This window comes from Sus scrofa, chromosome 7 (assembly GCF_000003025.6).
Source record: "Sus scrofa isolate TJ Tabasco breed Duroc chromosome 7, Sscrofa11.1, whole genome shotgun sequence".
In the NCBI taxonomy this organism is placed as follows: domain Eukaryota; kingdom Metazoa; phylum Chordata; class Mammalia; order Artiodactyla; family Suidae; genus Sus; species Sus scrofa.
In genome coordinates, this window is record NC_010449.5 from 30,177,289 (window position 1) to 30,204,855 (window position 27,567).

Sequence of the window (27,567 nt, forward strand, 5' to 3'; positions counted from 1 at the left end):
TGCTTCTTGGGGCCATCAGCATTTCCAGGCTGTCTGGCTCTGTGGAGGCTGCCTCTCCTGAGGGCAAGGATTGGATGTGGGGGTGGGGGGCAGAGCCCTGGGGAGGCTGGACTGGACCGAGCCTCAGGGTGTCTGAGGGGCCCAAGCCCCGCGAAAAGCTGCCCTGGCCTGACTCTTAGCCCCTCCCCCCAGCAGGCCTTGAAGGCTGCCCTTGGCCCACTGCCTTCTCCTGAGTGCGACGGGGAGCAGAGGGGGCAGTGCCCCCCCCCGGAAAGAAGGCCATTCTCTCTGGGACCTACAAGGGGGCTCCACAGATGTGGGGGCCCCTGGGAAGGTCCCGAGCTGAGCATCAGATGCTCAGGTTCCAGGCCAGGTCCTCTGTCTAGACCATGGCTCCCGCACCGTGATCTCCTTAGAGGGAAATGGAGCACAGGGGACAAGGGGCCCAGGCTGCAGGCGCTTCAGAGAGCTGCCCACTCCCCTTCTCCACCCGACCCCCGACACACACCCCCTCGCCCGGCTCCTCCAGGCCCTCAGCCACTGTGTCCCACACCCCTGTCAGGTAGCCAAGGGGAGGGGGGCAGGCAGCCTGGCCTCCAGCTGCCTCAGTGACCTCGCTGTGTCGCTGGCTCTGCAGTTTACCACTGGCAGGGCCCAGCCCCGAAACCATTCACACTCCTACCACCCAACCTGCACAGAAGCCAGCTACCGTGAACACACTCACACTCGCCACCAGCCCTGGCATCCTCACCACTCAGGGGCAACATGGACTCAGACCCACCCGGGCCTAAACGGACAGACAGACAAGACAAACCAGCATGCACAGGTGTAAGAGCAAGCACAGGCACACGTACACACATGCCACGCACTGATCTCCAGGACAATGGCGCATCATCTCAGGCCCTGTGACCTGGAGACAGGACAGGTGGGAGGGGACGGCTGCAGGTGCTGAGAGCCCCGGAAGCCAATTTCCCAATTTCTTTCTTTCTTTTTTTTTTTGGTCTTTTGTCTTTTTAGGGCCACACCCAGGGCATATGGAGGTTCCCAGGCTAGGGGTTGAACCGGAGCTATAGCTGCTGGCCTACACCGCAGCCACAGCAATGTGAGATCCGAGCCGCTTCTGAGACCTACACCCCAGCTCACTGCAATGCCAGATCCCCAACCCACTGAGCAAGGCCAGGGATTGAACCCGCATCCTCATGGATCCTAGTTGGGTTCATTAACCACTGAGCCAGGACTGGAACTCCCAATTTCTCAATTTCTCAAGGGTTTCTTGGCGGAGGGAGAGGAGGTCCAGGTTACAGGATGGAGGAGGGGTCCCAGGTGTGAGGGCTGTGAGCAGAGGCCAGGCAGGACAGAAATGGTACCTCCCTTAGGGCCTGCAGGCAGAGGACCCCCCCCCCCCCCCCCCCCCCCCCCCCCCCCCCCCCCCCCCCCCCCCCCCCCCCCCCCCCCCAGGCCCCGCCCAGGCCAGCGACGGGGACAGAACCTCCCTCTTACTTAGGGGACCAACAGGGGCTGATTTCTGGACTCTCCCACAATGTCCTGGACCCTTCAGGACCCCACCCGTTACCAACCCAGGGAGCAGCCTCCACTGCCCCCAATCCCTATGTCCCCACCACCCAGCTCCTCCCTCTAACTCCAGGTCCTCCAGCTGTGGGCCAAGTCTGGGGTCCCTCTGCAGGACCCTCAGTGGATGTGGAGCCAGCGTGCAAAACCATGTGTTTATTTTTATTAGAAATGTTCTCAGTATAAAAACAATCATGCGCTACACATTGTCATCAAGAACCATCACCAAACACCCAGGCACTGAACTCCGTGTCATCGGCAGGAGGGGCAGGCGGGCAGGCGGGCGGGACACACGGCAGACGGGCAGGGGCGGGCGGGCGGGCTGTGGCCACGGGGACACACACAGAGGCCATCAGGAGGACGCCGCACTTGGCAACACACTCAAGATTTGTTTTTGTTTTGGCATTTTGTGTTTTGATTTTTTTTTTTTTTCCTTTTTTCTCTTTTGCGACATGTTGATTTTGATGACTTGAGAAAAGATGACATGGAAAGGAACAGAGGCGGGACGGAAATGCTGAGGACAGGAAGCAAAAATGCAGGAGAGGAGAGAGCCCGGTGGAGAGCCTGGAGAGGAGAAAAGGCAGAGGCAGAAAGAAAGGAGAAGATACAAGAAAGCAGACGGAGACAGAGCACAAAGACAGGACAGAGAGAGATGAGAAAATAAAGACAGGGATGGAGACAAGACAGAAACGAGGGAGAGAAAACCAGGGCTGGGGCCCTTGCAACCTCAGCCCCTGGGCTTTGGGGCCGGGAGGGGCCTTGGTCCAAGAGGCAGGCTCTGGGGGTGGCCTGAAGCTGACCCGGCCCCTCATCCTTCTTCTGTCACTGACGGCTTGCCCAGGCTGCCCAGCAGGGACCGCCGGGGCCTGCTGTCCTCAGCACCAAGCCACGTCCGCGGGCGCCCACGGGCAGGCAGGACGTCAGCTGGGCCCCAGGGTGAGGCCCTGGCCCATCGCAGGCTCCCCCGCGTGGCTCCGTGGCCTGGCTAGATCGCATGGTTGGTGTAGGTGACGTAGGTCTGCTTGGTGGCCAGCGCTGCAGGGAGAGAGGTACCGAGGAGTCAGAGGCTGGCTTGGCCCCACGCCCCTTCCGCACAGGTGCCCCCCCCCGTCCCCCGCCTCATCGGGATCCTGATCTGAGCCTCCTCAGATCCTGCGCCACCAGCCCCTCCTGGCCCACCCGGCCCGGGCTCTGCTTCCCCCAGACGCATCCCGCCCTGACCTGGCTGCCTCCCTCCTCACTCTGCTCACAGACCCATCCTGGAACCACCCCGCTGCCAGGGTGTCGCTGTCCCTCAGAGTTCCTGCTGCCTCCTGACCTGCCACTTTGTTATAAAGTATCATCAGAAGGACATTTTTCAGAAGTTCTGGGAGAGCACACGTGAAGAATATCTGTGGACCGCAGCCAAGGGGAAGCAAGTGGGGAATGCAGACAGGGGAGGTAAAGGATGACACCAGAGGGGGGGTCTTGGAGCCAGACAATGCCCCTCCCCAGGCCCCCAGGTCCCTGGGCCTTCTTGTGCCCCCACCCTTCCCTTTCCTGGCATCCCATGTCACCCCAGCCGGGAGCCCCCCTTACATGCACCCACCACTGCAGCTGGGGGCGCTTGTCTGGGTGTCTCCCCTCTCCCACCCACAGCCAGGTGACACGATGACAACTGCCCTCCTGGGCGCTGCGCCCCGCGAAGCGGCATGGTGAGGAGGCCGGAGAAGCACGGCCCCCAGGTGGAGACAAAGGAACAGAGGGAGAGGGGTCAGGAGCCCAGCCAGTCCTGTCCTGTCCTCCAGGGGCTCAGGGGCTCAGGGGCTTCCTCGGTAGCCTGGGGATGGGGCATGACAGTAACCCAGGGCAGAACTGCCACCAGGGGAGGGGCTGGTGCCGAGAGAGGAGATGAAGTGGGGGACAATCCTGGTGTCTGTTGTCATAAAAGTGCCGGACGCTGTAAGGATCCCGGCAGCTCAGGCAGTCAGGGGTGCCCGGCAGGAGGAGAGGACACCAGGGAGCAGGCTGGCCCCCTCGGCCCCCTCTCCCCCTTTTCACTGCCAAGCTAAGGACATTCCCCTGACCCCCTGCAGCCTGGCATGGCTCCGCATGACCACATTCCTGCCGATGACATGTGTCAAGGGCTGTGTGGAGCGTCCAATGTCATTTGACTGAAATAGATCGTTTTCCTGCATGTCCTCTTCTCGCGTCTGTGGGCAGAACAGACACTGAGGTCATAGCCTCAGCCATGAGGACGAGGACAGCCCTCTGGGAGCTGAGGGAACAACAAAGCAGAAGGACTCAGTCCCGGCTCCTGTCCACCCACCATGCACTGCGACAGCAGAAACAAATGTCTACTGATCTGAGCCGCTGTCCTGGGGCTTCTGTCACCGTGTATAACCGGAAGCCCACGCTGACAGGCAGGACTGCTGCATCCCCCTCTCAGAGGTCCCTCTAGTGAGGAGGAAGCAAGGCTGTCAGGATGTGGGGTGAGCAGAGGGGACACGGCAGCACCAGGGGGCGGAGGACCCGGGCTGAGAGTGGAGGGGGTGGCCTGGTGCTGTTGGTGAGCTGAAACAGCTGTCGGCAGAAATAGGCCAGTGGCAGGTGCAGTCGCTGGGCTGGACGGTGACAGGGAAATTGCGAATTATAGGTGCACCTGGACAGGTGCTGCTGGAAGGAAATGGTGCCCACGGGGTGGGGGGAACCCCAGGAGGGGCCTGGGCTGGGCACACATGGGGAAGGGGCTCAGCCGGGGGCTGGGACCCTGACTCGGAGGTGCTGAAAGGCTGGGGGGAGGCGAAGATGGCCTGGGGGGGCCTCCCTCTGTGACCTCGGGCAGCCCCTCCCTGCCACCCCCACCTCTCCGCTCCACCCTCTCCCCCACCATCAGAAAAAGAGCCAGCAGCTGGCCTGTGAATCAGTGCAGGGTGGCTGCGGGGCACCCAGAGCGGGTGGGGGATGGGAACAGGGGCAGCTGGGCCCTAGTCTCCCTCCAAGGCCATGGCTGCCTCCTCGAGAAAATGCCAGCCATGGGTTTCAGAGCCTGGGAGCACATTCAGCCCTCAGCTCTAAGCCAGGGCCCTAGACTCCTTCAATGGAGCCTCGGTCTGACCATCTGAAAAATGGAAGCAGTGAATTCTGCCCGGGGCCCCAGAAGCTAACTGCAAGGATCTGGCCAAGAATCAGGACACTGGAGGTCCAGTCCGGCCCTCACGAGGGTAGCGGATCTCCGCACCTGTCGTGTGACCTTTCTCACACACTGAAATTCTCGGAGCCTCAACTCCGTCATCTGTAAAATGGGACGATAATAAACCCATGGCTGCTCTCAACTGTGGGGTGGAGAGCACTCCTCTAAACCCTGTAAGATGCTGGGCGACAGGCAGGAGGGGACAGAGGCTCTCCGGGGCATCCTCGTGTGTGGGGTGGGGAAGACTGAGGGGTGGGATCAGGAGCGCGGAATGGCTCTGGTTGGTGGCTTTAGTGCCCGCCGCCTCAGATAACAATTAGCTGGGCAGCACAGGCACGAGCTGTCAGCCCCCATTTGTCCGCCAGTGTTTTGGCGCCTAATCTGCCTGCGATCAGGCCCTGAATTATTTATTCTGTTGTTTGTTTAAAGATACGTGGCCTGCCAGTGACAGAGTGAAAAATGTCCCTGCTCCCTGGGAGTGACACCTCCCCCCTCTTCCGGCTCACACCCCCTCGATCTGGCTGTTCTCAGAATTAATCACCGGCTCCTGCCTGGCACCTCCACGGCCCCTATTGTCACGAGCTCTTGTCACAGTGGGGCCGAGGGGCTCTGGCCTCTGGTCCTTAGTGCCCAGGCGCAGGGAGGGGCAGCTCTCAGCCCTGCGGGAAGTGGGGCTGGGAGTGCGGGGTCGCCCCTCACCACACCCTCCTTTTCAGGCCCGGTTGGGTAATGTCCCCTGTCCCCAGGTGACCAGCCTGAGCAGAGGCCAAAGCAACAGTGTCCCCGAGGTGCCCCTGGGGCTCTCAGTGATGGCCCCACCCCCATGGTCCCCTCTGGCTTGTCACAGCACTATGAGTGCCACTCTGTGGGGTCAGGGCGCCAGGTCCTATTGGACACGCGGGGTCTCCAGAGCGCTGGTGCCCACCGAGTGTCACGGGCCCTAGAGCAGAGCTTGGCACCAGCAGTGGGGCCTTGAGGGAGAGGAGCCTTGAGTCTCGGAGGGAAGGAGGAAAACGAAGTCGGGAGTAGGGGGCGGGGAGCAGCAAAGGGTCCCTGCTCAGGGCAGAACAGCCTGGTTGGGGGCAGCATTTAGGGTTTTTGCACACCAGGGTGGCCAAGGAAGGCCAGGGGTGGGGAGGCCTGCAAGGACACTCCCCTCCCACCTCGAAGCAGAGGGCCACGTGGCATCTGAAGGGAGCCCCAGGTGGGCTGTGCTCTGGGAGGAGGAGCGGAATGAGGAAGTGGAGGGTCTCTAGGTGGAGGGTGTGGCCAGCAGGGAGTTGTCAGGGGTGTCCATCAAAGGAGGGGCATGCGGAAGCCAGGCACAGTGCCCAGCACAGGGAGCAGGACGGCCAGCAACAGGGAGGCCACATGAAGTCAGTGTCCAGGGAAAGACACGGGGTGGGGCCAGCCAGTCACCACCTTATAGTGTGACCTCCAGAGAGTCCCTCGCCCTCTCTGGGCCTCGGCTGGGGACCCTGGAACAATTCTGTCTGGACATGGGAAGGAACACGATGTTCTTTTTACACACGGGAATGATTCTGAGAACAGAGCTCCCTTCCCCAGAGCTCCAGGGTGGGGGTCTGTGAGACCTGCTGCCACAAAATCCCCTGAGAAAGGAGTCCCCTGTCTTCTGATCTCTCTGTGGGTGACAAAGGGGCTCTTCTCTATCTCCCTCCTGTGCCACCAACCACATCCACTTCTGGCCTTTCCGCCAGTACCAGAGGGAGGAGGCGGAGGGCTACCCCAGGTGCCAGGGGATCTGGGACGCTCCTGGGGGAGGGGGCTTTTGCATCTTCCTCCCCCACCCACAGAAGTCCCCCGAGACTCTCAGAGAGTGGGGAGGCAGGGGGAGCTGCCATTTAAAGCATCAGGCACCAAAGGGGTGTCCAGGGAGGGAGCCAAGGTCTGCAGTGGGGTGGGGGTCACCGAGTGGCACCTCGGTCCTGTCTGCTCGGGAGCAACCGGAAGCAACCCCCACCCCCAACAGGTCGCAGGCTGCCGTGTGGCCTGGGTGAGCCCCTCTCTTTCTGAGCCTCCCTTTCCTTATCTGTCTCCTGCAAATGATTAAAAATAACTGCCTTTCAGGGTTGCTGTGAAGATGGAAACTGGTCCTTGGCAGGTGTGGCCCACAGCAGGGTTCAAGAAAGGGTCAGCACTGTTACTGGACCCCGAGGCTTCCCCTGTCCCCACATGCTCTGCCCTCTCCTCTCTGTCCCTTCTCCTCACACCCAGGGTCGGCTTCTGGGGCAGGGGGTTGGGGGAGGGACAGGAGGTTGGCAACGATGGTGGCCCTCCTCCCTCCTGTACACGGCCCTTAACCTCTGAGGGGCCTGTCCTGCCCAGGCTGGACTTGGGTCTGCCACTCAGGTGCAAAGCGAGGCCCCGCTTCCTCCACCCCAACACCCCCCCACAAAGCACCAGGGGCTCTAGAGGCCCCTCTCCACCTCCACACTCGCTCAGGGCCCTGCCAGGGGGTGGCCAGTCATAAGCCAAGCTGAGGGGTTTCAATTGCTCTGGCACCAGGGCCACTGTCTCTGGTTACAAAGGGCCAGAGAGCAGGGGCCCCCAGAGAAGCCCTTCCCCAGGGGACCAAAAGGGCCCAGGCCCAGAGGAGGAAGCCATGGAAGAGAAATCCCAGGGTCCCCCATCACCTTGCCTGAACCAGGGTCCCTGGGGCCTCCTGAGATTCTGGGGGAAATGAGGCTAGGGCAGTGGGGGAGTGAGGGGCAGGACCCTCAGGGTCCTCGCTACCAGGCTGGGGCGGACAGAGGGGGAACCTAAGGCCTCAAGGCTCCGCGGGAGGGAGGGCGGCCAGCCACTCACTGCAGCCTCAGGGCTCTCCCAGAGCCCCCAGAGGACCGGGCCTGGGGGGCGGGGCCGGCCTCTCCAGGAGGTGGCGGGGCCTGGGCGGGCGCGGAGGGGCGTGGCCAGGCGCTCACCTGGGGCTTCCAGGTTCTCGCAGAGCTCGGACTTGGCCTCGCCGTTGGGCCGAAGCTGCCCTTCTGCGTGAACTTGTTGGACATGGTGGCGGCGGTGACGACGGCTTTGAGGCTGCGCTTGCGCTTGGGCACGTTCTGCTCCGGGTGGAAGAGGATGACGTAGACCTTGGGCATGTAGAGCATCCCCAGGGACACCGAGGCGCTCAGACTCACGGAGACCGTCAGCGTCGTGGTCTGGATGTACAGCTGGGGGCGGGCCGGGGGCGGTGTCAGGGCAGGCTCCGCCCGGCCTCGCGGCATGGGGTGGGGGGCCCTGCCTGAAGCCCAGCTCCCAGACAGACCCAGGACCCCTGCCCCGCATCCAGCTGGCTTTGTGGCGGCGAGCTGGGGCTTTAGACCAGAATCCCTGGGTGGCCTAGCCCCACCAGTGTCGCTGTGTGATCCTGGACAAGTCACATCCTTGTGCCTCAGTTTCCTCAGGTAGAATTTGGGCTTAAGAATTACAGTACTCAGCTCCCAGGGCGGCTGTGAGTTTGAAATGACTTAAGCGCTACAAGCATGTCCAATAACAAGTGACACGTGGTCAGGGCCCACAGGTGCTCAGCACTGTTCTGTGCCACCTGGTGGATGCCCCAGAGGAGAGGCCCTTGGGGGACAGTTGAGCCTCCTTGGAAGCAGCCTCTGCACAGGGCTGGGGGTGACAGGAGCATCTGTCCCTGTCTTGTAGTAACTCCCAGTGGCCCTGGCACGGCCCCTCGACAGCCCCCCCCAATGATCCCCCCCACAGGCCACCCTGTGTGGAGCAGGCTGTTGGCACAGGAGCCACGGCGTCATCATGATCCAGTGATGGCAGCCCAGTCAAAGCTCGTTTCACGCTCACTCACCAGCACTAACGGTGACAGATGTTTGGCAAAATGAAAGTCCATTAATCTGGGTGTCGGATAATCCATTCTTCAATAGTGGGGCTTTCCAGGCAAGGCCTACAGTTTCCACCACCCCCTCCCCTCCCCGCCTCCTCCCTTCCCGGCCCTTGGTGCTCAGCTGCCCCCTGACCCCCTCAACCAGGGCTGGGCCAGGGACGCCCAGGCTGTAGCCCCCAGGTCTGGGCACAGGGAAGGCAGGAGATGCTCTGTCTCCAGAGCTGCTGTTCCCAGGGGCCTCCTGATGGACCACCACCTCCAGGAAGCTCTCCCTGAACCCCAGCTCTCACCAGTCCCCCATGACACAACCTCATTCCTTGCACCCAGCCCAGCAGTGGGCAACCTGGGTCTGGACTGGCTTCTCGAGGTCACAGGGGCCCTGGCCTCCTCTGATGGTTTCCTTCCATCCCTGCCCGCCCCCCAAATCCCTCATGACCTGGATCTGCAGGCCTAGTCCCAGCCCCCTACCTGGGGGAGAGGGGCTGGAGAAGTTCTAGAGTCCCAAGCCAGGGGCATGTGACGCTGGGGAAGGCTCGGCCCCTGTCATCAGTGCTGTAGAAAGACAGCACCGGCCTCACCCAAACCAGAGGCCCATGTGCATGGGGGCGGGGGCGGGGCTGGGGACAGGGAGGCTGTTTCAGGAAATGTCGCAGGCCTGGAGAGATGAGAGCCTGTTCTCTGGTGAGCACCCCCTCTGGACACAGTCATCGGTCCTCACACTCGCTCGCACTCAGCCCGAGCGCAGCACTGCCTCCCCCCATGCGGGCCGGGAAAGGTCACGACAAGTCAGACGGAAGGTGCTGCCACCTCTCCCACCCCTGGAGGTGGCACATCGGGCCAGGAAGGAAGGGGTGGAGGTGGGCACCAGGGTGTCACAGCAGACCCTTGGAGAAAATAGTGGTGCTCTAGGCTAAACAAGTTGGGCTTGTTGGGGTCTTCACTGTCAGCTGAAGGCTCCCTGGGCCCAGTGTCTCCCTCATTAGACTGGGGCTCCCTGAGGGCAGGATGTATCTCTGCTTTCATGCTGGGGGCTCTTGGGGACAAGGGTTATGTCCAGGAGAGACACCCATCTTAGGTCCCCCTGCTGATGGAGGGGGTATGGAGGAGACCAGTATGGAGGCGGAGGATCAGGGGTAGAGGCCCCTCTCCAGCAGAGACAGCCCCGTGGGGGGTCAGGGGGCTGGGTTCCAGATTCCACTCTGCCCAGACCCTCAGAGGGCTGCTGGGCCCCTCCGCTAACTAGGGCACAGTCTCTCCGTGGACACTCAGTTTAACCGCCCCACCATTGCCATCTTGAATACTGAATAATTTTCAAACGAGGGCCTTCATTTTCATTTTGCTGCAGTCTCTGAAAACTACTGAGCCAGCCCTGAGTACTGGCCTCAGTGTTCTGTTCTAATCTGCATTTCAGCCTCGGAGACTTTCTGCACACAAAATGCAAGGAAGGCTGAAAGAGATGAACCTTGAATAAAGCTGTCCCCATCTGCTGGGGCCCTTCCCCCTGAGCATGCACCCTGGCCGGCCTCGGGCTGGGGTTGGGGGGCTGGCCCTGTGCTCAGAAGTGGGCTGCACACCCCCAGGCTGTTCCTTGCCCCAGGGCCTGGAGTGCCCACCCACCACTAGCTCCAGCGTGGTCTGGAGCCCCCGAGGTGAAGGTGCATGCTGTCACCAGGAGATGGTAGCGTGTCAACCCCATCAGGGAAGCAATGGTCCTCTCAAACCTCTAGCCTGCAGGGCTGGGGCCCAGCTCCGATGCAGGTCTCCAAGGCAGGCGGCTTGAGAGGCGGCTTTCGGGAAGTGATCTCACCACCTCTCCCGTCCACCCATCCCGCAGCCTGGAGGTCCTGAACTGCCCCACTCCTGCTCCCCTCCTCGGACAGGCCCGAGCCACATGACGTCCCCTGTGAGAAATCCTGCCTTAGCCTCGCCAGTCACTGCTGCCCAAAGTGAGGGAGGCCATCAGAACTGGGTTTGATGAGGGGGGTGACAGAGGTCACTTGGGAGGGGGCAAAGGGCACAGAAAGGATGGCCGTGGAGGTGGATGACGAATTTCCTGTTTGGAGGCTTGTCCTGGGAGGGGGGTCCCTGAGGAGTTCTGCCTGCTTTGTGCTTGTGCCCAGGCCGATCCTGGCAGGGAGAGAGCCTCAGAATCTGTACGCACCAGACCAGTGAACTTCCCCACAATCTGGCCGGCCTCTGAGGCCACATCCCCACAGCCTGGCTGAGACGGGTGCAGTCAGCACAGGGTAAGGCCAGGCGGCTGCGGTGATGAGCCCTCCAAATCCGGGTTAAGGCGGGGGAGCTGGCACCTGCTCATCAGAGCAACTCCAACGGGCAAACGGGACAGGCACAGCTGAGCACCTGCAAGTGCCCACAGCCCTGGGCACGCATGCCAGCCTGCAAACACGCACCTGTATGCAACGTGTTCAGATACACACCTGAACTCACAGCCACATGCTCCTACCTGACTCAGGTACATCGGAGCTCACACACAGCCTTTTGTGTTACCAGATACACACATGTGCATATACACAGGTGGATTCCTGCACATGTGCACATACACCTGAACTCACGCACCTGCGACTTTCTTTGGGGCGCTTTATAGCTGGGACGTGACAGCTGAGATTCATCCCTGGGGCTGCTGAGCCTCTAAGAGCCCGGGGTCTGAACCAGAGGGATCTCACAGATGAGCATGTGTCCCGTGTCAGTGCCATCAAGGGTGGCACACAGGTGTGGGCTGGCCAGGTGTGTGACCCGGGCAAGTCCCTGTCCTCTCTGAGTCTCAGAGGAGATCATCTCAGAGGCTCCTTTTCACATCAGTACTGAGGGAAGCCTCTTAAAAAGGGACAAATTAGAGGCAGGTGAGGTGGACGGGAAAGATGGGGAGGGTGCTGGACCTGGTGGGAGGACAGGGACCCTCCAGGGAGACCTGTTCTGGCTGCCTGCAGGGCATCATGAGCCCACACTCTTGGCCCTGGCCCCATGTCTCTGCTCCCTGAGCCGAGGGAAGGCCCTCCCGGGATTGTTGAGGGTAAGTTTTCAAGCTGCCAGCTTCCTGGGGTGCAGGTGGCCTCCCCTGCTGGCTCACAGGACTCCTGGGCGCTCTGCTTGCACTTGCCCTCAGCGGGGAGGGCCTCCTGCGGGCCTGGTGGGGGTGGGCACTGGCTCAGGTTGCAGGGTGGCTGGGGCCAGGCCTGGTCTCAGACCTCAGGGCACTCACTGCCAGCCCTGCAGTCTGCTTCTCAGAAGCCCTGCTCACGGGGACACCACTGGAAGACAGGCCACAGGGCTTTCTCTTTGTCCTGAGGAGCTGCTGGAGAAGAGCTGCGCACCCACCAAGGAAGCCCCAGGACAGGGGTGGGGGGAGGGTGCCATGGAGCTGCAGGGGGTCCTGAGTTAGACGGAGTAGGGTCAAGTCCAGCAGTGCCTCCTACTGGCTGTGTGACCCTAGACAGGCCACGTCACCTCTCTGCTTCCACAGCCTCATCTGCAACAGGGATGGTGTATCTACCCTAGCCCGCCACTCTGGTGCCTGCTGCCCACCAGGTGAAGTGCCTGGCACAGGACCAGCACTTATCCATGGTGGCCTTGACTGCAGCCTCCGCGAGGCCCCGTGTCCTAGGAGCGCAAGCCCAGGCACACTGTGCATGCCATCCCAGGATGGAGACTCCCCCACTTATGTCTCCAGCCCGGGCCACACCCCTGAACCCCAGACCCCTATCATCTATAGCTGCACTTGGACACCTCACGGGCACCGCAAACTCAGCAGGTCCAGGGACCTTCCTGACCTCCGCCCCCAAGGCTCCTCTGGTGCAGAGGCTCCTTCCTTCCCATCACTCACACCAGCAGCGGGGTCTTCCTCGTCCCCCTCGACTCTCCTCTGCATCCTCATCCCACGCACACTCATCATCAGAAAGCCAGCCAGCCGCACCCCCAGGCATGGCCGGGATCCCCCTCTCCTCGGGGCTCCACCCAGCAGCCAGAGGGAGCCTTGAAACCTAGTCACAAGGCACTGCCCTGCTCAGGACCCCACAGCGGGGCCCCCTCTCCCCCAGTAAAGGCCAACACCCTTCCCTCAGCCTCTGTCTCCTCCCTCGTTCCCACTCCCCCCCCCCGCCCCCGGACTCCTCTGCCCCTGCCTCTTAGGATCCTGCGCCCCTCGTGTTGTGTGGTTGTTACACTTGTAAGGACTCTGCAGGTGGAGGGTCACGGCCCCAACCTACGGATGGAGAAACTGAGGCGTGAGGTGGCTGGCTTGCCCGGGGCTCCACAGTTAGACAGGTCCCCCGACTCTCCCAACCTCTGGCCTCAGAGTTCAGGGACGCTCAACCCTTCAAGACAGAACCCTTCAGAACTCCAGGCAGCGCTGGGGCTGTGGCGGCAGCAGATCCCCTTGGAGGAGGTCCCCCCGCTGCAGCCAGGCCAAGAGAAGGCTGACTGGGCGGCAGAGGCGGCCCCCAGGGAGGCCCGCAGCTGACACTGCCAGGCCCCGCTCCTGGCCTTGGGGGGCGTGGGCAGAAGAGAGCATGAGTGCCCCATACATCACCCACCCTGGGGACCCACGGGGGGTCCTGTGAGGGCAGAGGAAGAAGGAAGATAGGCTGAGTGCAGGGAGGTAAAGGAGAGTCTAGGAAAGAGCGAAGGATGAAGGGGCAGCATCCCAGGCTGATGAGAGCAGAGACGATGCGGGAAGGAGAGGGAAGGAGGAAAAGACAGAGAGGTGGGGGTGGGAGGCGGGGAGAGAGAGAGGAGGGGAGGGAAGGGGAGAGGGGGAGGGAGCCGGAGGAGAGAGCTGAAGCAGAGGGAAGGGAGGGAAGGCGGGAGGAGAGACGGAGAGACGGGAGGGAGACCCTGAACTGGAGGAAACACAGAGACAGAGAAGGCACTTGGGACCCGCCCAGGAAGCTGCCCCGCACTCACCTTGTCGGCCGACTGCGAGGTGCCAAAGAAGATGGGGATGAAGGCGAGCCAGACAATGCAGGTGGTGTACATGGTGAAGCCGATGGGCTTGGCCTCGTTGAAGGTCTCGGGCACGCCGCGCGTCTTGATGGCATACACGGTGCACGTGACCATGAGCAGCATGCTGTAGCCCAGCAGGCAGATGAGCGACAGGTCTGAGATGTCGCACTTGAGCACGCCCCTGGCGAAGCGGGGGTCGAGCGTCCGCTGGTCCTGGAAGTCCACCACCGAGTGGGAGGGGTCCACCACAAACCACACGCAGATGCCCAGCAGCTGCAGCGAGATGAGGCTGAAGGTGATGGCCAGTTGCGAGGTGGGGCTGATGAAGCGCGGGGCGCTGACCGACCGCTTGCCCTGCTCGAAGATGCGGTAGATGCGGTTGGTCTTGGTGAGCAGCGCCGCATAGCTGATGCTCATGCCGAGGCCCAGGAAGATCCGGCGCAGTGAGCAGGTGCCCAGGTCGGGCTCGGCAATCATGAGGAAGGTGGTGGCATAGCACAGGAAGATGCCCGCCAGCAGCACGTAGCTCAGCTCGCGGCCCGAGGCCTTGACGATGGGCGTGTCGTTATAGCGCACGAAGGTGACCACCACGAAGAGTGTGGCGGCGATGCCCACCACGGCCAGGAAGAGGGGCAGCACAGCCCAGGGCGAGTTCCACTCCAGCTTGATGATGGGGATGGGCCGGCAGCCCGTGCGGTTCTCCGTGGGCCGCATGTCGTAGGGGCAGGTCTTGCAGGTGTAGCGGTCCACCTGGTACTGGTAGCCCGTGCAGGGCTCACAGTGCCAGCAGCATGGCATGCCCTTCACCGTCTTCTTCCGCTCGCCCGGCTGGCAGGGCAAGCTGCAGATGGAGCGGGGCAGCTGCTGCACACTTCCCGGCCAGTGCATCCGTTCCACCTGGCAGCAACAGCACCGGGAGGAGGGGCTCAGGACGTGGCGCCCCATGCCCTGGACCACCCCACCGGCCGGCACTCTGGAACCTACTTCGGAGTCACCCAGTTAGCCAGCTCAAGCCCGGCTACAAGGGTTCCCCCCGCCAGGAGCAGCTGAATAACAGCTGCATTCAAATAAGCTCCCGGCATGACTCAGACCCAGCTGACCTATGGGAAATCCTGCTCAAATCAAAACTCCCAAGGGTCGCACAGAGAAACTGAGCCCAGAGACCAGCAGTGATAACAGAGTCCCGTGGCAGAGCAGACAGAACCCAGCAGTCCAGACTCCCAGTCCCGTGAGCCCTCGCTACTCAAAGTGGTCCCCAGACCAGCAGCAGCACAGGAGCTTGCTGGGATGTAAATTTCTGACCCCACCAGACCCGCTGACTCAGAAATCTCAGTTTTCTTATTTGTGTGTTTGTTCCTTTGTTTTTCTTTTTAGGGCCACACCTGCAGCAGGTGGAGGTTCCCAGGCTAGGGGTCATATCAGAGCTGAAGCTGCCGGCCTACAGCACAGCCACAGCAATGCCAGATCCGAGCCTCATCTGTGACCTACACCACAGCTCATGGCAACACTGCATCCTTAACCCACTGAGGGAGGCCGGGAATCAAACCCTCATCCTCATGGATACTAGTCGGGCTCTTAACCTGCTGAGCCACCACAGGAACTCCTGAATCAGTCTTCAACAAGACCCCACAGGTGACCTGTGTGCCCTACAGCTCAGCCCACAGGGCCTCCCCAGCGGCAGAGTTGGCTTTAGCAAAGGGCAATGAACAAAGGCTCGGTCAGAGACGCTCAATGCGTGCCTGTGCCCGGGGTCTGCGTTTCCTTGCATCTCGCTCTCAGTGAGCGCTGGTCGTAGTTACATGTCTCTAAAGACATCATCACTGAGAGCAAAGGCGCACGCCGAAGCCGGCATGCCCTACTGAGTGTGTCAAAGTTCTGGGGTGTAAGAAAGAGCCCTGGCAGAGGGGGGCCTGGGGGTGCTTGGGAGCCACATTCAAGCATCTGTTCTCAGTCACGAGGTGCGTGGGGAGCAGCAGGCCTGGCAGGCTGTGTGCTGGGTGCTAGGTCCTGGGCAGACAGACAAGCAGTTGGCTCAGGGCCAAGGGGTGGGGTCAGAGCAGAGGAAAAGGGTGAGGGGACCAAATGGGGGGAATCTGAGGACAGCCTCAAGAGGGGAGGCTTGTGCTGGGGGCCTGGGCATAACACTGTGTGGTCCCCTGGAGGCCAGGGAGCACAGCAGTGACCAGTGCCACCCACATCCTGCAGGGACAACAGGGCAGGACAATCACTGGGCATCAGGACTGTGACACTGCAGGGGGGCACGGGGACACAGGGTGATAGTGGGTGTTCTAGAAAATTCTGTGGCTCCTGTAGAGTGGTGGATGTGGTCAAATCTTAGCACCACAATTCTGTCGCTAGCTGGCTGTGTGCCCTTGAGCAGACACCTCAACATCTCTGAGCCTTTTCCCCACTGCATCCAAAGAGAGGAGCTATGAAGCCTCTGTGCCCTTTGTGACTTAGTGTGGCGTCCAGTCAGAAGTCATAAGGGAAGCTCCTCACATTTCTCCAGATCCTCAGCCACAGGAGGACAGGGGGTTGAGTCACTTCCCTGCTGCGTCTCTAGCCCGCAGCGCAGGGCTGACGCACAGTGGGGCCCAGGCAGCTCTGAATCTCTGTGGAATCTTCGCAGGACGCAGTGAGGTCTGGGCGCCAGCAGGAGAGGCTGCTTGACCTCAGACCAGAAGGAGGTCAGTACAGGCAGGGGAGGCCTCGCCTGCTCTGTGCCCCCTGCCCCCGCCCAGCCCAGTGCAGCCAGAACCCAGCACTGGGAAGAAGGTGGGGAGAGTGGTCCCGCCCCTCAGCTCCGTACTGGTGGAGGGGCTTGTATTACTGCGGAGAGACCCCTGCCACCCCGCCCCCCATGCTGCCTTCACTTGCCACGCCTGTAGCCTGGGCTAATAACAGTGCCAGCCCCATGGGGCCACTGTCCCCACAGTAAGGTCACGTGCTTAGAGCAGCAGCTGCACACAGCAGGGGCTCAGCAGGATGAGCTGCTGTCACCAGTGAGTGGAATCACGGCCCCCCCTTTGGGGTACTGTCCCCACCCCGGCTCCACCCACCCTGTTTCATCTGTCTGTCCCCACTCAGCAACACGAGGAGCATCACTGTAGGAGGGGGCTCTGTCCCCGCTGTGCCGTGTGGCCTGTGGACTGTCTCGCCAGCCTGTTTTCCCGAGATGTCTCCCGACTTGAAGCCGTTGGAGATAAATGAGATCACAGGCAGAAAGTGCTGAGAGGGCCCCAGGTGTTGCCGCCAGAAGGGATTCTGACAGGAGGGGACAGCAAGGAAGGAAGGCACCTCCCCCTAGATGTCCGGTCCATGTAGACATCACGCTGTGCCCACCCCGAGCGGGGCTCGCCCTTCCGCTGGGCGAAGCGGGGACCAGTCCACAGGCACCTCCTTGAGAGCCGAACCTCAGCTCCTTTCTCTCCAAAACATGGCTCTATTCACAGCTGGGGACACTGCGGGGAGCGGCCACCAAGTCCACGAGACAGCCATGGGCTGGGGAATGTGGCCAGGAGGACCTAGGAGCGGCCCCCACGACACCAGAAAAGTGATGGCCTCGAAGCGCGGTCTGGATGCTCCGGGTGGCTCTCCCTGCCCAGCGCTGAAAACCCCGCCATCTGACCGTGTTGCTGCCTGGTCCAGACGTAGCCCTCTGCCTGCTCACCTTTCTTGCCCTTCACCGCCCCCCACCCCCGACCAAGACCTTGACCCCGGGGTGAATTCATCTATCTGGTTTTTGCACGTCCTTTGCAGGAAGGCCTCTGGCCAAGGGAAGAGCAGGAACAGGAAGGGCAGCAAAGCCCAGCTGCCCTGTTCTTCTACTGGGAGGAGGGCTCAGGGTCCTCTGAGGTCTTGGGGGGCACTGAGAGAAGCCCTGCCTCAGCGGCAGCAAACCCAGGGGTTGAGTGAATCAGTGGCTGCCTTGCCTTGGTTCCCCCCAGGTCTGGAGGTGCCCTCCCCCCCCCACCCCCACCCTCCCAGCAGGCGCTTACTCGGAGGTGCAGGTGGTCGGTCCAGGAGCCGATGACCTTGTACTCGGCAGAGCCGTTGTGCAGCTGGTACTGGTAGATGTCATAGCGTCCGGGCGCATCTCCGTTCTCGTTGAAGGTCACAGGGTTCCCTGCGATGCCTGTGGGGCCCGTGGGTGTCACACGCTCTGCCTGCTGGCTGGGCCTTCGCCCAGAGGCAGGGAGGATGGCGAGCCCAGGGCAGAGGCCCCTCCACAGGGAACGTCTTGGGAGGGTTGACCCCTTGGGAGTACCGGCAGAGAGCCTTCCACTCCCCCAACAGAGCCCCGGGACCCCTCCCCTGGAACCCCCTCCCCTGGGGTCCCTCCCCCGGGGCTGGGTGGCACCCTACACCGCTGCCTTACCTGAGAAGTTGACGCTGCGGATGTACTTGAGCAGCTGGGTGCCGTCCACGGGGTCCATGCGCGGGCAGAGTCCCACACGGCCGGGACACAGGTCACGGTGCATGGCATGCAGTGCGTGGCCCATGGCGTACACGGCATCGATCACAAACTGCACCTTCCCCTCCTGCTCGTAGGCCGAATCCTGCCCGATGCGCTCTCGGTCTGCAACGAGAGCCAAGAGTGAGGGGCCGCGAGGCCCGCCGTCCTCACCAATGTACTGCGGTGGCCCCCAAGCTCAGGAAGCCATCTCTGTGCACCTGGGCGTCCGGGCTCAGGCCAGGCTTGTCCACCACCCCAGGGGGGCGTCTGCAGAGGCACACAGGATGGCGCTCAAGGGCCCTCTGCCGTCATGGCTGGACCTGTGCCTGAGGCCCCAGGACAGCCAGGTCGGGCCCCCTTGGCATCGTCACCCTCAGAAGGCCACAAGCCAGGGAGTTCTTCTGGCGGTGGTGCTTGCCTGCCTCCCCATGCCTGGCCTCCACCAACTCCAGGAATAGCAGCCACAGGGCAGGAACTGTGTCAAGCCACACAGCCATGGGGATGCTGTCCCCCCACCCCCAGAAAGGGTGAGAGACTGGCTGCAGGTCCTTCAGGATTCAGGACCTGGACCGCCCAAGCCCTCAGTGGCTTCCAGATGGCCCAGATAGCAGAGGTCCCCATCACTCCTACCCAGCCCTCCCCCATGAGCCAGGGTGAGGGAGCTTTGCTAAATGGGAACTCACACCCCCCCCTTCTCACTGCAAACAGCAGAGGCTCCCCAGGGTGCTGTGTCCTCCCACCCTCACCCCCTTGGCTCTGGGCACACCCACCCCTCTACTTGGGCCCTGTGCAAACCCTGGGTGCCTGGGACCTTGAGTTCCTCTCAGTAAAAAGATCATACTCCTGCCTCGAGGGAGTGCTGGGAGGCTTCTTGAGATGCGGTACAGAAAACACTTGGCAGACACGGAGTAGGTGACTAAGCCACATTAGTACCGTACTTATGTGGTCAGAATAGAGGGGTTCTAAGTGGGGGCCACGGGGGGCCCTGGGCCAGAGCAGGCCAGGCGTGCTTCCTGGAGGAGGAGGAGCTCCTGGCCTGGGTCCTGGGTGATGGTGATGATGACGAAGAAGAAGGGCTATGAACTTCTGGGGAGCATCTGCTCTGGGCCGGGCACTGTTCTAAGCTCCCTGCACATGTTCACTCACTGAACACTCACAACCGTGCTGTAAGTGAGTGAGTCTCCCCATCACGGAGATGAGAGAACGAGGCTTGGGAAACCTCACTGGCACCCTAGGACCACGCAGAGCTGGATCTGCTGCAGCCAGATCTGCTGCAGCCGGATCTGCCTCCCCGCCTGCACACCCCTCCACACCTGAGATTGTCAGAGCCGGACTGCAGCGGGAGGGTGGGGAAGTGAGAGGGGAGGGGCGGAAGGGCAGGGGCTTGAGATGGGGGCACAGGGGCAGGAGGATGACAGGGAGAGGACAGGCAGAGTGCCAGGGAGCCCAGCGTCCCCTCCCAAGGCCACAGCCCTGCATACAGCATCACCTGCGTCCTTCTCAAGGCCAGGATGGTGAAATACACCCACACACACACACCTGCCAGCAGCCAGCTGGGTGAGTGGCTGCATGTGGGGGGCCAGGCTGAGGCCCCAGGGAGCCACAGATCACCCCCTAGATCCCTGCATTTTTGGCCAGTGGATGGTCACTGCACCCTGCTCCCCAGGGCTCCCCCAGAGCTGGTGGCATGTCTTAATAGCCCTGCTGTGGCCACCAAGACTCTGTGACCAAGGTCAGAACCTGAATCCGGTACCTGCTTCAGGGTCAAGGACAAAGGTCTCCAGCTCAGATTGAACAATTTAGGGGCAGAGGCCGGGTTGGCGCTGGGGGCACTGCTGGGGCCAGATGGAGTCCACAGCTTTCGTGTGTGGCCCGGGCTGGAGACAGGCAGTCGTCAGCCGCCCACCTGGCTCTCCGGCCGGTCAGCTAAGCCGGGCTTCCTGCTGTTACTGCACGGCGTTCACACCGCACTGTCTGGGCCAGAACCCCGGCTCATTCACATACTCTGGCTGTGACCTTGGACCTGCCACCTCATCACTCGGGCTTCACAGTCCTCATCTGCCACGTGAGGATAATGATGGGACCACCTCACAGGGTCAGGATACGGTCCCCAGGAGGATTGACAGCTTTATATCCACAACAGGTCATAAAGAGAGGCCTGGTGCCTACAAGAGGGTTAAACACAGGGGTGCAAGGCCCGCCTGCCTCAGGGGCCTGGGCGAGCAGAACGTCGCCCACTCTGCTGAGAGGCAGAGCTCGCCAGGCCTCAGCACGGAGAGGGAGGAACGGGAGCAAGTTCTCCAGCCGCCGCAGGCTGCCCGCTGTGCAAGCCTTCCAATCACAGCACTGAGAGCCAGGAGGGACAGTCCTGGCCCCAAAGGGTGACACAGGGGGCTGGGGCAGGGTAGCCTGGCCCCCACCTGTATCCCCAGCCCCCAGGGCCTTCCTTCTGCCTCCTGAAGACCATAAACCCCCACTCCACCCCCCACAGCTCCCATCACACCCTCATTTCATATGGATGAGAGGCTGAATTATTAACAGGACCAGACAGAGGCTGTGGCCACTGCACAGGAGGCAGCTTTCTCCCAAGGCCAAGGACACAGCAGGCCCGGGGACCCTGGCTGCACCACCCAACTGAGCTGCCCTCAGCCCCTCTCCCTGCCTTCCCACAGGGTCCCTCCTCAGTGGGTCTGGCTGCAGCATCCGCTCCTGGGCCTCTAGGGTCCAGGACCAAGTGCTCTAAGCAGGGTCTAGACACCACCTGCACAGGCCCTGGAATGGGGACAAGCCCACGGGACCCCTTCCCCAGGGTAGCACCCCTCAGGGTGCTGCAGTCCTACAGGGTTTCAGCGGCCCTTGAGCATGGCCTCTCCAGGTCCCTCCACCCCGGAGCTATCACGATGCCAGCCACGGACTTCTAGAGACTTTCCAACATACTTTCATGCCCTTGACTTTGGTCTCAAGTCTGGTGCCAATAACAAAATAAGAAAATGGGGCTGGTGAGGTGACCTGCAAAGGGCCTTTATTTGCCAGGGAGCAGCAGGCCTGAGCGTGCCCCCTCCACACACCCACTCACCCCTCAGAATCCACAGCCCTCCCCCTGAGCCCCCCAGGAAGCAATGGCAGTGCCTAAGTGTGCTCATCTGAGAGGGGGGAGTAGGGACCCCAAACACCATCAGACAAGGTCAAGATACTATCCTGAACATTGGCAAAGGTGGCCGTGAGCAGAGCAGCTCTCTGGACACCCCCGACTCTTCAGCAAACAACCTGCAGCGTGGCTGGCATTTCCTCTTCCCCGAGCCTCTGGGAGGTAGGCTGGAGGGTTTCCCTCACCAGGGAGGCAGCCGAGATCTGCAGGTGACCCAGGGCATACCCAGGGCCTGCAGAAATCCTGGCACCAGGCAGGTGTCCACCGGCACCAGGCACTGCCTTGGCCGGCGAGTGGCAAACCTGGCTCTCTGGCTCCCGAAGAGTTTCACCCACCCTGAAAGGTCCCTTTCTTCTCCCTCCGTCCAGCCCTGACCTGCCCCCTTCCCCTACTCGGGGTCCCAGCTCCTGCCCCAGCCATCTGGCCAGGCCTAACCGGGAGCCAGGGCTCCCATCTGCAGGGCTGCAGGAGTCGGTGGCCTCTCATGGGGTGGGTGGGACCCCCGGCCCAGGCAGGGAACCGTGTTCTGGGCGCTCCTGGAGGGGATCAATTCCAGACATGTGGCAGCAATGACAGCGGCAAGAGTTTGAAGATGTCCTAATTGTGTCCAGGGGCACAGTGAGCCAGAGATGCTGCAGGTGGGTGCTACCACAGGTGACAGCCAGCTGGGAACCTTCGGGGAGGGGATTTTCTCTGTCAAAACCCCACAGCTGTGGTTACTACGGCGACCGCAGCCTTTGTCTGCAGGTTGTAAATTGTAATTGAAATGCGTTTTCAAGGTTGAAATAATAAGTTCCTGGTGGTCTCCCCCCTCACCTGTCCACAACCCACCCCACCCGCCACCATCCTCCCAAGTTGTATGCACACATTAGCGCACACACACACACCCACACACAACCTCCTGGCAACCTTCCAGGGAGCAGGATAAGGGAGTCCCAGGACCCCCCAGGGACAGCCACCTGCTGCACGGCTCCACCATGGGCCCCGAGGTGACCCTGGCCAAGTAAACTTTACATTCTCAGATGCACATCCAGGGGCCACCTGGAGGGGCCACAGGGAGGATTCGAGGAGACGCAGATGAAAAACACACAGCATCACACCTGCACGTAGTGCCCTGTAAGTCTGTTCTCCCCTCCTCCCAACACCCCTCCTCGGGGTCACTCCCCACCCTGAGTGGAGAGGCCTCCACCCCGGACCCACTGCCCCTCCGTCCCGTGGGCAGCCTGGCTCCTGCGGACTCTCCCTGCCCCCCACGAGCTGAGCATGGACAGGGCCCAGGTCAGTTTGCCCACTGATATGCAGACAGGGCAGGAAGCTGCCACTTGGCCATTCCCACTCTTTCCTGACTCTGCCTGTGGCTGAGACATTCTCCCTGTCACCTCCCTGAAACACACAGGTCTGAGGGTTTCTGTCTACTGGATCTCTGCTTTCCACACAGAAATACACTCTAATTTCTCCCCATTAGACAAACAAAACCCCTCTCTGGGCCCTTCTCCCCCAGTTGGCAGCCCTCCTGTTTAGAACAAAAGAGGTGTGCCTGCTCATGTCACCCACTTCACTCCGTTTTCTCTGACCCACTCCAACCTGGGCTTTGTTCCCTCTCCCCGAGGAATCTCCACCTGGCCAAGCCTGACCCTCCCGGCCCCCATCGCAGTGCGCGGCCAAGAACCCCGGAGTCATCCTTCATTTGCTGTCATCTCTCTCTCGCCTCAGATCCTTCAGCAAACTCTGCAAAGTTTATAAATATCTCAGCCACCACCCCGCTCCAGGTTCCCACCACCTCCCACCTGGACTAGGGTACCGGCCCCCTAAATGCTCTCCAGCCCTGCCCTCACCCCAACTCCAGTCCAGGAAGCAGCCAGAGGGAAACCGTTACAAGAGCAATCTGACCTCCTGAATCCTTTTCAAACCCTGCAATGGCTGTATCTCATTCTGCATTAAAAGACTAAATCCTTACAATTGCCTACAAGGCCCGTACCCCGTGCCAGCCGCCCCCAACCCGTGCCAGCCGCCCCTACCTCTAGGACCTCATCTCCTACCTGGTGCTCTCTCTGCTTCGGTCACATGGCCTCCTTTGCTCCCCAGACTACCAGTCCAAGCCTGCCTCAGGGCCTTTGCTCGTGCTCTGCCCTCTGCCTGGCATACACTCCTTTCCACTGAGGACCTCTGACCTCCTGACCTACAGTGCAGCCTCCCTTGTCTCCCAGCTTCTCCAGAAGGCCTCACGGTCAGGCCGTCCCTGGAGGCCCACGGCTCTAACACTGGGACCATCAGGCACCACCTTGTCTGCCAGGCCACATGGTCTCCCCCTGCTGAGGAGCTCCCGGGGGGGGGTCCCCCTCATAGAGCCCAGCACAGGGCTGGGCACACAGTCAGCCTCTTGAACACAGTCAGTAGTGGACCAAGTAAGAAGCAGCACTAGGAGAAAGGGCTCAGGATCCCTCCAGCTTGAACACATGAGTTCCCCGAGTGAGCAGCACAGCCTGGCGCATAGTAGGATCCCACATGTGGGTCTTTTCTTCCTTCCTCTCCCCAGGAAGGGACCCCTCTTCAGGTTCCTTGAGGAACGTGGAGGTGGAAGAGCCTTCAAAGCTTGGCTGAAGAGCCAGGAGGGCCCCTGAGCTGGGACGCCAGCTGGCCTGAGGCAGGACACCCTGGAGCCGGACAGGGTTTGAATCCTAGCTCTGCAACTTACTACCCATATGACATTGGACAAGACTTTCCCCACCCTGTGCCTCAGTTTCCTCATCTGTAAAATGGGTTGCTGTGAAGCAAAACACTGGAACAGAGTTTGCCAAGTAATAAACACTATGTAAGTATCAGCTGTTATTATTGTTGTTGCTGCGCTTACTGCTGCTCGCGTAGGCTGGGCCAGCGGCACCTCCCCGCACGTCCCCAGCTGCCACGCGGCCGCCCTTCCTCTCAAGGCTCGGGGCCCCTGGGAGCAGCAGGCAGTAAATTTCTCCTATCTCCTCATAAAGCAGGCCTTCCTCCGCTCAGCCATCACCTGGCTGGCAGCGCTGTCAAAAAGACAGATGCCACATCTGCCTTGTTTACAGCTTTAATTCCTGAGCCCTGCTCTGCGGGTTCCCGGGGAGGGGGCAGAGGAGGAGGCGGGCTCCCGCAGGCCGTGCCGGCGGCAGAGACCACCCTCTCTATGATCGCTGTCTTGCTCAGGTGTGGGCAGTCCCTGGGCCATCTTCCCGTGGCTCCTGCAGCTCCTCCCTGCCTTGTCCCCGCCAGGAACCGTGGGGGATGCGGCTCTGCCGGGGCAGGGCTTGGGGGCTGCAAGTAGGCAGTAGGACTCCCATTTCACGGATGGGGAAACTGAAGCCTCAAGGTGTGAGGTGACCCACCCAAGGTCACACAGCGGGGAAGTGACACTGGGACCCATGCCTAGCTCAGCGGGACCCTCATGGTTGCATATTTGAGAAAGGATGGGTGCCTGTCCCCACCTGCCACTTCGAGACACACCAGCACAACCTCCAACAGCCAGGTTCTGCCGCTTTTCGGAGACTGGCCACAGAGCCCTCTGCCAGCCACTTGACAGCTGGAGGCGCTGAGGAATGAAAGCCCTCCCCTCCCCGCAGGGAGAGCCAGCAATGACAGACAGGACTTGGCGATGGGTGCAAGGAGTGCTTCTTTCTGTCCCTAGTGCCCCAGGAGACAAAGCTCCGGCAGTTCAAGGTGGCAACCTGTTGGTATCATCCGCTTTATTGCTGCCTTCCCTCCCCTGCAGGCATTTCCTGGGACCCCCTCCCAAGGAAACTGCTTGCTCTCAGATCCTTGTCTTGGGGGCATTAATTAAAGACAGGCTTGAAGGGGGGGGTCACGGCCCGAGAATGTCCTTCCCACCCTCCGGGAAGGTCACTAAGCCCAGCTGTTGCCCTGGGGTGGGGAGGGGGGACTTACTTGGCAGAGCAGAGGACAAGGAGCACAGGAGTGGCACCTGTAGGCGGTGAGATCCTGGGCGGGGCTGGCGCGGCCTATGGGCCTGAGGCAGGCAGAGGCTGTGAGCATCAAGGGGACCAGTGTGGGCCTGGTGTGGGTGGGGCGGGCATCCCGGAGGAGGCGAGCGAGGAGCTGGGCTCAGGAGACGGTGGGGCAGGTGGAGAACACAGTGCTGGCTGAGGCAGAAAGAGGGACCTGGGGCAGGGGGACTCGGGACAGGCAGGTGGGCACCGGCACGAGGGCCAGGCTGCCTGACTATGAGTCCAGTTCTGCCAGCACCGTGATAGGTTACACTCACCAACTGCCTCAGCATCCTCTTCGGCAAAATGGGTGCAACCCTTGTGACAGCCTATTCCACCCCCGCCCCCAGGATGGTGTCCCCCCTCACTGAGTCCTACCCTGATGGATGGACCTGGGCTGTTAAATTACCCAACTGCATGTAAATCCCCCTCCCACTCCCGTGTCCTCAACAGTAACGACCATTCTGTCAGCACTCAGCATTCGCATCGTCCTTCGGCCAGCCTCTTCTTAGACTCCGTACACAGCACCATCCTCCCAACAACTGAAAGAGCTCCCCTGCCCTCTCTGAGACTCAGAGAGGTTAAACAACCAGTCCAAAGTCACAGAGCAGTGAGGAGGCGGAGTCAGACACAGACCCGGACACACTGTCAGGTGCCCAGTCCCCCCAGTTCTCCTGGCATATGATATTCTACCAAGGGACCAGGAAGCAGAACTGCCCCCGTACCCATCACCCCAATGCAGAATCTGAGCTGCATCTGCAACCTACACCACAGCTCAAGGCAACACCGGATCCTTAACCCACTGAGCAAGGCCAGGGATAGAACCCGCAACCTCATGGTTCCTAGTCGGATTCGTTAACCACTGAGCCATGACAGGAACTCCCAAGGGCACCTTTTAAAAATCCCAATGTCCAGGTCACACCCAGGACCAATCCAATCAGAGTGTCTGGGGCTGGGAGCCAGGTGTCAGGGTTTTAGAAGATCCCCAGGTGATTCGAGGGCAACAGCGCTGCTCCTGCCTGAGGTTCTCAGCCCTGAACATACACACAGTCCCTGGAGAGCTTCCAAACATCCACCCCAGGAGTTCCCGTCGTGGCACAGCAGAAACGAAGCCAACTAGGAGCCATTAAGTTGTGGGTTTGATCCCTGGCCTTGCTCAGTGGGTTAAGGATCCAGCATTGCTGTGAGCTGTGGTGTAGGTCGCAGACACAGCTTGGATCTGACGTTGCTGCAGCTGGAGAGCCAGCCCCTCAGGGTCACCAGGTGCCTCCACTGCCTTTTCTCACCTGCTCCCCGAGGCGCCCCCTGGATGAGCTCACTGTCAATCCCATTTCTCAGATGAGAAATCTACAGCCCAGAGAGGTCCCAGCTGGCCTCAGACCTGCTCTTCTGACTCCTGCTCCCCCCGCCCTTCCCCACCTGCTGCCAAGTCAGCCCAGACACCTCCCTGAGGGCTGCAGAGAGGGGCCCTCCCCCGACTCCCAGCAGCAGGGCACCCTTGAGGACTGGGAGTCTGGCACAGCCCCCAGGGACTGACCGAGCCTGCTCCTTCCGGTCCCTCCTGGGCCCCGAGCTGACTCCAGAAAGCGCCTTGGCGGCTGGACTCTGGGGCTGCCCCCTTCCCGTCTCCCCCATCCTCACCCCAAGCCAGGCCTGGTGACCTATAATCAGAGTGAACATACAATTTTCTATCCCCTGGGCACTTTTGAGAATAAAAGGGCATGCTCTCAATAATTCTGCCAGAACAAGAGAGCTCAGCCTTTCGCTACCAGGCAGGTTGGCGCTTCTTGCACCTTGGTTATGGTTACTGCCTCAAAAAGGCATTTGCTGTGCAGCCTTGGGCAAGCTACTTGGCCTCTCTGGCTCTCCAGAGCCTCTATAATACAGAGTCCCTGGAGTTGTGAGGGTGAAAGGAGATGATGTCGTTAAAATGTCTAGAACACAGTAAGTGCATAACAAAGAGTGCTCTTTATGGCTCTCAGCTCACGCAAGACAGTCGCCCCTACATAAGACCAAGGCGCATACATGTACCGTCTCTTTGAGACACTCCTGCACATACACACGCAGTCACACACAAGGGCACACACACAGGGCCGCCTATACCCACACGAGTTTGCCCATGTCCTCAGAGGACACCCATGGTCCTAAGTAGCCATCAGAGGTCAACGTCTCACTCCCCGCCAGTGAGTCCACACAGCATGTCCCTGTGGCTGGTTCAGCGGCCCCTTGCTCATCCGGCCCTCTGCCCAAGTTGCACCCATCCCTCCAGGAGGATATAGCAGGGAGCTCATCATCCTGGCATGGACACCACTCAGGTTGAAAGTACCCAGAGCCCCCAGTGTCCCTGAGGTCAGGTCCTGCTGCAGAACCACCCAAGCACACGCAAGGATCCACATCCAAACATAGCACAGGTGCACACGCCCAGATGGC

At 61.1% G+C, this 27,567-nt stretch overlaps 1 protein-coding gene across 1 annotated transcript in view; it reads right to left on the reverse strand.

Moving 5' to 3' along the window:
• Nucleotides 2,435-27,567, reverse strand: part of GRM4 (glutamate metabotropic receptor 4) — a 98,857-nt gene continuing 73,724 nt past the window's right edge. Inside the window, 6 exon segments of the mRNA XM_021098606.1 lie at nt 2,435-2,604; nt 7,684-7,737; nt 7,740-7,929; nt 13,524-14,459; nt 17,561-17,697; nt 17,941-18,141. Coding sequence (XP_020954265.1) covers nt 2,555-2,604; nt 7,684-7,737; nt 7,740-7,929; nt 13,524-14,459; nt 17,561-17,697; nt 17,941-18,141 — 1,568 coding nt within the window. The 3' untranslated portion in view covers nt 2,435-2,554.